At 43.8% G+C, this 8,178-nt stretch overlaps 1 protein-coding gene across 1 annotated transcript; it reads right to left on the bottom strand.

The window, feature by feature from the left end:
• Window positions 1–572: 572 nt before the first annotated feature.
• Window positions 573–7,819, bottom strand: LOC148141805 (interferon alpha-F-like). The gene is made up of 4 exons (XM_087977653.1): window positions 6,952–7,819; window positions 6,705–6,794; window positions 1,424–1,663; window positions 573–1,313 (listed from the first exon to the last, which is right to left on the bottom strand). The coding sequence occupies exons 1-4, from the start codon at window positions 7,081–7,083 to the stop codon at window positions 1,215–1,217; spliced, it is 561 nt and encodes a 186-aa protein (XP_087833779.1). The 5' UTR covers window positions 7,084–7,819; the 3' UTR covers window positions 573–1,214.
• Window positions 7,820–8,178: the final 359 nt, after the last annotated feature.

Here is an 8,178-nt window from a genome sequence, read left to right as displayed (position 1 = left end):
TAATGTAGAGATCAGTCTGCGTCACTACAAAAGCACCACCCTCATTGGCAGGATTAATTTCCAAGTCAGGGTTAGATTTGAGAGCATGGAGTGCAGTCAGTGCCTGGGAGGAGAGGTTGGAATGGGTGAGGGGGTCAGAGAAATTGGTGCAATCAATGTCACATTGACAGTTCTCAATGAACACGTTGAGTGTAGGTAGAAGGCCAGAGGGAGGGCTCTAGGTGATGGGAGAGTGTAGGAGGTGGGATGTAGAGGACATGTGGGATGTAGAGAGGAACTCATGTCCAAAGAAATGGGCACAGAGGTGAAGGTGATATGTCATTCTTGACATCAATTAAGATGGGGAGGCAGAGGGATAAAACTGAGACCTTTGCTGAGTCCAATGCATACAGCATTGGAGAGCGGAAGGTGATGAGGGATAGTGAATACATAATAAGAGTAGGTTTTGGGAGGTGATGGAGTCAGAGGGAAGGGGAGGGGAGGATGGTTTCAGACGGCAATGGGCCAGTGGAGTTCAAAATGGATTTGTGGGTCTGAGGAGGGAGGAGAATTCAATAGTGCAAAATGGAAACTGGAGATGTGGAGGACTAAGATTAACAGGTTGAAGACAAAAATACTAACTGCATTTATACTCCGTGTCAGAAAGTTAAATGACAGAAATCAAAAATAAATGTCAGTTCTGCAAATGTGCAATATTATTAAAACAAATTTATTTATATCAATGAACTATTATTCAGTATAAAAATTCCCAGTTTGAAAAATAGTGTCCTCTCCAATTTCTCATAAATAGCAATAAATTAACATCTTTAAGTTACATAGCACATTCCACAAAATTATTACATTCCAATAAATTAAGACAACATGTCAATAATACGAATAAGTTAGAATAACTGTGATGGGTTTCAAGATTCGCAAATAGGAGTTCATAAATGACAAGGAAAATGTGGTTCAAACATCACTGAAGTGCAAGCCCATGTCTTTAAATGTCTGATATTCCTAAACAGACTTCATACACAGTGAAACTTTAACATTGCAAGAAGTGAAAATAACACAACTAATAAATATCTGTGAATTCAAATAAATAGCTCTACCAACATTCTCATTGTTCTTATTGTTACAAAAGTACATAACATTTCTTATAAGCACAAATGGATAGTTGCAATGCAAAGTCATTGAAATAAATATTCATTGTTCTGGTCTGCAGTGTGTTCTTTTCAGTTTCTTCTGCTGACTTGAGCCATAATGAAAAGTAACTGTTGTAAACGGGCTCTGGTCTCAGCACGGATGATTTCCCAGGAACAGTCACTGAATTTCTGAAAAGGTCAAAATATTCAAGTAAATGCATTTGAGAACAAATAGAGTTAAATGTTGAGACACGTATTGCTTTGCCAGGAATTACACAGTTAGTTCTGAATTGTCATACCTTGTGTTTGAGAAACTTTTCCAGTTTCCTGAAGTAATGTTGAATGGCAGCATTTCTCTTCATTTTGTGGTCCGATCCCAGTTTCCTCAGACAGTCTTGCAACTCTCTCAGCTGTAGATCCAGAAGGAGAAGGAAGTTTTCCACCTTGTCCCAGGCCCATGTGACAGAACCCAAGTTCATGCTGTAGATCTTGTTGATGTGGTGCAGGGTTTGATGGATAATCTCAATCCTTTCCTGAGTCTGAGCAAAACACGCAAGGTTAAGAGAGAGGACTTTATTCCTGATTGTCTTGGGTTCATGTTAGATTAAGTAAAGCAAGCAGCAAATAATAATTAAATGTTCAACCTGCAGATGTTTAGTTATGGAATGTTAAGTCCAATGTACATAAGATTCAAAAGTTATCAGATCAATGGAAAATGAGGAATGCAAATCTTTAAATCGAAGCTTTGGGGACATGTCCAGAGGGAATGTGAGGCAGTGGAAAAAGACATCACTGGTTGGTGTTTCTGTTGTTGAAAATTATAGAGGTTAGAATGAAACAGAAAATATTGTGCATGATTTATATTCCGTTTTGCACACAATAAGGAACCAGCCTCAATCAAGGAGGACAACTCAGAAAAAAATGAGGGTAACCAGAATGTATGGAGCTTGATTAGTGCAAATCACAGAAAGGAAGCTAAATATGTTATTGAAAAGTGCAAATGCAAGACAACCAGGATGATGAGAGAACAAAATATACAATCTCTTCTGTGTTGGGGATGACATGACTGAAGAATGAAACAGTAAGGCAGGCAGGGACAATGGAGGACAAATAAATTAATCTGCATTTACTTGAATGCAAAGGGCCTAACAGGGAAGGCAGATAAACTCAGTGCATGGTTTGGAACATGGGACTGGGATATCATAGCAATTACAGAAACATGGCTCAGGGATCTGCAGGACTGGCAGCTTAATGTTCCAGGATGCAAATGTTTCATGAAGGATAAAAAGGAGGCAAGAGAGGAGGGGGGCCGGGGGTGGGGTGGGGTGCGTGGAGGAAGAGGTCGGGGGGGGGGGGGGGGGGGGGGGGGGAGTGGTTGGCAGTTTTGATAAGGGATAGGATTACAGCTGTGCTGAGGGAGGATGTTCCCAGAAATACATCCAGGGAAGTTATTTGGGTGGAAGTGAGAAATAAGAAAGGGACAATCACCTTATTGGGATTGTATTATAGACCCCCTAATAGTCAGAGGGAAACTGAGAAACAAACTTGTAAGGAGATCTCAGCTATCTGTCAGAAAAATAGGGTGGTTATGCTGGGGGATTTTAACTTTCCAAATATAGACTGGGACTGCCATAGTGTTAAGGGTTTAGATGGAGAGGAATTTGTTAAGTGTGTACAAGACAATTTTCTGATTCAATATATGGATGTACCTACTAGAGATGGTGCAAACCTTGACGTACTCTACGGAAATAAGGCAGGGCAGGTGACTGAGGTGTCAGTGAGGGAGCACTTTGGGGCCAGCGACTATAATTCGATGAGATTTAAAATAGTGATGGAAAAGGATAGACCAGATCTCAAAGTTGAAGTTCTAAATTGGAGAAAGGCCAATTTTGACAGAATTAGACAAGAACTTTCAAAAGCTGATTGGGGGCAGATGTTCGCAGGTAAAGGGACGGCTGGAAAATGGGAAGCCTTCAGAAATGAGATAACGAGAATCCAGAGAAAGTATATTCCTGTCAAGGTGAAAGGAAAGGCTGGTAGGTCTAGGGACTGCTGGATGACTAAAGAAATTGAGGGTTTGGTTAAGAAAAAGAAGGAAGCATATGTAAGGTATAGACAAGATAGATCAAGTGAATCATTAGAAGCGTATAAAGGAAGTAGAAGTATACTTAAGAGGAAAATCAGGAGGGCAAAAAGGGGACCTGAGGTAGCTTTGGCAAATAGAATTAAGGACAATCCAAAGAATTTTTACAAACAGATTAAGGACAAAGGCATAATTAGGGAGACAATAGGGCCCCTCAAGTTGCCGCAGAAAATGGAGGAGATACTAACTGAGTATTTAGCATCAGTATTTACTGTGGAAAAGGATATGGAAGATATAGACTGTAGGGAAATAGATGGTGACATCTTGCAAAATGTCCATATTATAGATGAGGCGTGCTGGATGTCTTGAAATGCATAAATATGGATAAATCTCCAGGACATGATCAGGTTACCCTAGAACTCTGTGGGAAGCTAGAGAAGTGATTGCTGGGCCTCTTGCTGAGATATTTGTTTCATCGATAGTTACAGGTGAGGTGCCAGAAGACTGGTGGTTGACTAACATAGTACCACTGTTTAAGAAGGGTGGTAAGGACAAGCCAGGGAACTATAGACCAGTGAGCCTGACCTCGGTGGTGGGCAAGTTGCTGGAGGGAATCCTGAGCAACAGGATGTCCATGTATTTGGAAAGGCAAGGAAAGATTAGGGATAGTCAACATGGCTTTGTGCATGGGAAATCATGTCTCACAAACTTGACTGAGTTTTTGAGGAAGTAACAAAGAGGATTGATGAGGCTTGAGTGGTAGATGTGATCTATATGGACTTTAGTAAGGCATTCGACAAGGTTCCCCATGGGAGACTGGTTAGCAAGGTTAGATCTCACAGAATACAGAGAGAACTAACCATTTGGATACAGAACTCGCTCAAAGGTAGTAGACAGAGGGTGGTGGTGGAGGGTTGTTTTTCAGACTGGAGGCCTGTGACCAGTGGAGTGTCACAAGGATCAGTGCTGGGTCCTTTTTGTCCTTTACATAAATGATTTGGATGCAACATAAGAGGAACAGTTAGTAAGTTTGCAGATGACACCAAAATTAGAGGTGTAGTGGACAGTGAAGAGGGTTACCTCAGATTATAACAGGATCTTGATCAGATGAGCCAATGGGTTGAGAAGTGGCAGATGGAGTTTAATTCAGATAAATGCAAGGTGCTGCATTTTGGGAAAGCAAATCTTAGCAGGACTTGTACACTTAATGGTGAGGTCCTCAGGTGTGTTGCTGAACAAAGAGACCTTAGAGTGCAGGTTCATAGCTCCTTGAAAGTAGAGTCACAGGTAGATAGGATAGTGAAGAAGGTGTTTGTTTTGCCTTATTTTATTGGTCAGAGTATTGAGTGCAGGAATGGGGAGGTCATGTTATGGCTGTACAGGACATTGGTTAGGCCACTGTTGGAATATTGTGTGCAATTCTGGTCTCCGTCCTATCGGAAAGATGTTGTGAAACTTGAAAGCATTCAGAAAAGATTTAGAAGGATGTTGCCAGGGTTGGAGGATTTGAGCTGGAGGGAGAGGCTGAACGGGTTAGGGCTGTTTTCCCTGGAGTATCAGAGACTGAGGGGTGACCTTATCGAGGTTTACAAAATTATGAGGGGCATGGATAGGGTAAATAGACAAAGTCAGGGAGTCCAGAACGAGAGGGCATAGGTTTTGGGTGAGAGGGGAAAGATATAAACCATTGGGGCCTAAGGGGCAACTTTTTCACGCAGAGGGTGGTACGTGTATGGAATGAGCTTCCAGAGGAAGTGGCGGAGGCTGATACAATTGCAACATATAAGAGGCATTTGGATGGGTATACGAATAGGAAGAGTTTGAAGCGATATGGGCCACGTGCAGGCAGCTGAAATGAGATTGGATTGGGATATCTGGTCGGCATGGACGGGTTGGACCGAAGGGTCTGTTTCCATGCTGTACATCTCTATGATTAAGCTGAATACACTGTAAGTAGAAAGCAAATGCATCAAAAGTGACAGTAAGGTGGGAAGTTGATGAGAATTTGAGGAGGGAGTAAACAGATAAGGAAATAGTCATCGAGTATTGCCAACAGATGGAACGTGAAAGTCACCCGGTTCGTATTAATTACATCTGAGTTTGTTGTTATAATGAAATAATACGTGCTGAAAGAAGCCAGAAAACCTACAACGTTGTAGTAAATCCCATTTATAGTGTGGCGAAGATGTTAGTTGTTCTGGATTTGGCTATAACATGGACAGATGAGAGACAGTTGAGAAACACGCAGTGAGGCTTGTGAGCAGAAGCCCAGATGCGTTGACTCAGATAGCAGGAAGGGGATTCTTTGGTGAGTGAAAGGGTTGAATTTTAAGCAAAGAGTGTGACTCTCAGTGACAGTCCCGCTGAGCGAGCGTCCTTGCGGTAGTCCAGTGGTAACGTACTAATTCACAATTCAGCGACCAGTCGTGCAATGGATATTATCGATACATTTGAGGGGAAATAGAAAATTTGAAGTAGAAAGGACAGCCAGGGACAGTGCTAGAAGCAGGGGGAAAAAACTCGAGTGGAGTATAGACATAGAATGTAATGGTCACATTGAACGGACTGTACCAGTCTCACGTGCTCTTTACTGAGCTCTGAAATGTGAAAGCATCTTGGTCTGTCCACGTTGTAGAGAGCAATGATCAAATTCCATGAACGGATTAATAATAAATTTTCATGAAATGTCAAGTAGAAAAAATATGGGTCAATGGATAGCCACAAAAAATGCTTAAAAGTCATCTCTGCAAAACGGCATTATGTTACAGAAAGTGTCGATGCAGCTACATATTGGAGCTTGTGAATATTAATCTTCTGACTGTGTCTACTGACCTCGTAGAGAAAGCAGATTCGTAAATAGCTTTCCATACAGACGTGGATAAAGAGTCAATGGAGAAGACTATGGGGGAGGTAAACTGGATTTATTGTTGAATTCATTCACTCTGACGATTTATCAGACATTGGATCTTTCTGTGTAGTGCAGTGCTGTGATTGCAGGAGTGAACTGGCCCCTGAAGTTCACATCTCGCAGCCAATCGCTATAGATCGGATGGAATATCTTCAGAGGGAAATACACTGTCCAAGACTGTGCCATACAGGATTGGAGGGAATAAGGTTTTTCAGGGAATATTAAATTTGGATAATTTGAGAAAGTTTCGGGAACTCTGATGAATGTGAATGTGAGAATCTGTGAAAAAAGTGGTCAAGTTAGTGAGCGGGAAGCGTGGTTTGAGGAAACAAGATAGCTTGAGCTGGGAGGTGGGTAGAGTTGGTGTTTGGGTTGAGCTGGGGAGAGGGCTTGACATAATTTCAGGGGGTGAGACTGACATAAGGAGATTCCAAGTATTTGAACAAAGAAGGATACAGTTAGTGAATGAGCGAAACACAAGGACTCAGACGTGTTGCTGCGGTGGCGAACTCTCTGACCGTGTCGTTAATCTCACACATACTTTCTGTAAAAATCCAACCTGAATGCAATGAATTGAGTTTTAACTTACCTCCATTCCTTCCGAAAGTTTCACCAGGTCCAAGGGCTTGGTTTTCAGGGAGAACCTCTGCCTTAAACAGTGTCCGGGAAAGGGACCGCCCTGAGAGGAGAGAACAGTCCCGGTTACATTCACTCCCAGAAACTGAGATCCTGGAGAATCACTGAGCGGTAACGACACAAAATTAAAAACTATTTCTCCCTGATCTGACATTGAGCCGGGAGCAGAACCACTGAGATTCCGATCAGCTGAAACTCACCATTTCATGCAGTTTGCTCAGAGTCTCTGTGTTGAGAACTTGCTGTAAGTGCAGCCTCTCACAGCCCAGACTCAGGGTCCCGGACAACAACACCAGCACCGTCCAAAATCTCCAAATCCTCCCCAGAGCCATGCTGCACCGAGCCAGAAGGTAGCACCGAGGTGGGAGCTGAGAAAGCGGTTAATGTTCAATCGGAGCGGATTGGGATCCGGGAGCGGGCGCCTGTGTTGCCGAGTGCTGTGAGTGTGAGCCTGGGCTCTGCTGGCTGCCCTCACTGGCACTGCCAAGCTGGCGGCTTTAATGGGGCACATTACATTCGAAAAGTGAAAACCGCTTCCAGGGATTTTGCAGGAGCTGCGGGGAGATCAAGAGTTGGTGCGGTTTCTTTCTGAGGTCAGGAATCGAAAAGCTGGAGAGTCCGGAAGCAGCGGCTGGGAAATCCCGGCTGGAAAATCGCAAGCAGCGCTCGGTTTGCAGCGGAATGTTGAGTGTGTTCAGATCATCGGGCACTGAGCTGGTGTAGAGGGAGGCTCTGTACTTGGGGCAGGGGGAGTCAGGCTGGGTATTGGGGGCTGGATGTCCCAATCCGGATTATAGAGACCCCCGACTGCAGGAATCCCCTGTGTCCCGGTGTGTTCACATCGCGCTTGTCCCGACCCCACATCCCGGGTTGGAGATGACAGGGAGCCCGGCTCCCAGGCCTGGCTCACCGGCTGCTGCTCCCTGTCTCCGCTCACATTCACCTGGGTCACAATCCGCTCCCTCACTGGAGGAAGGTTCTCATTTCCCGCTGAGATTCTGGAACCATTTTCAGAGTCGGAGTGAAATCATCAGGATCTGGTCCGAATCCGACTCCGAAAGTGATCCCGTTCCCGACCCTTTCATCGTTTCTGCCTGCTCTCTCTCCCGGGATAGTGTCCATGTCAGTTTCTCTCTGGAAATGAACATCGTGTCAACTTCCTCCAAAGTGAAAGTGTCTCAGGGAAAGTGACGCGTTTTGTCATTTCCGAAAGGGAGGGGAGTTTGTAAACAGAGCGGGTCAGACTGAGAGGGGGCAGGGTGAGGAATATCTGGGAAAGTGTGAGCGATATCCCGGGATATTCCGCTAAAACAAGAAATCTCTCCAAGTCACTTTTAGCTGTAACTGCATCCGCACTTTCAGAGCGGGTGTTATATTTTAAATGCTTTGAAACATTCATTTCTATAATTAACTGTTGCTGTTTGTAA

The sequence above is a fragment of the Chiloscyllium plagiosum genome, unplaced genomic scaffold, assembly GCF_037043375.1.
Source record: "Chiloscyllium plagiosum isolate Xiang-an unplaced genomic scaffold, Cpla_swu_hap1 HiC_scaffold_32, whole genome shotgun sequence".
Classification (NCBI taxonomy): domain Eukaryota; kingdom Metazoa; phylum Chordata; class Chondrichthyes; order Orectolobiformes; family Hemiscylliidae; genus Chiloscyllium; species Chiloscyllium plagiosum.
This window is presented reverse-complemented; position numbering and strand designations above follow the sequence as displayed.

Coding starts and splice junctions, on each gene's coding strand:
- LOC148141805 (XM_087977653.1), bottom strand. CDS start 7,083: ATGGCTCTGGGGAGGATTTGGAGATTTTGGACGGTGCTGGTGTTGTTG. Junction 6,795..6,951: donor TGAGCAAACTGCATGAAATG/GTGAGTTTCAGC, acceptor CTCTCCTCTCAG/GGCGGTCCCTTTCCCGGACA. Junction 1,314..1,423: donor AAAAGTTTCTCAAACACAAG/GTATGACAATTC, acceptor TGACCTTTTCAG/AAATTCAGTGACTGTTCCTG.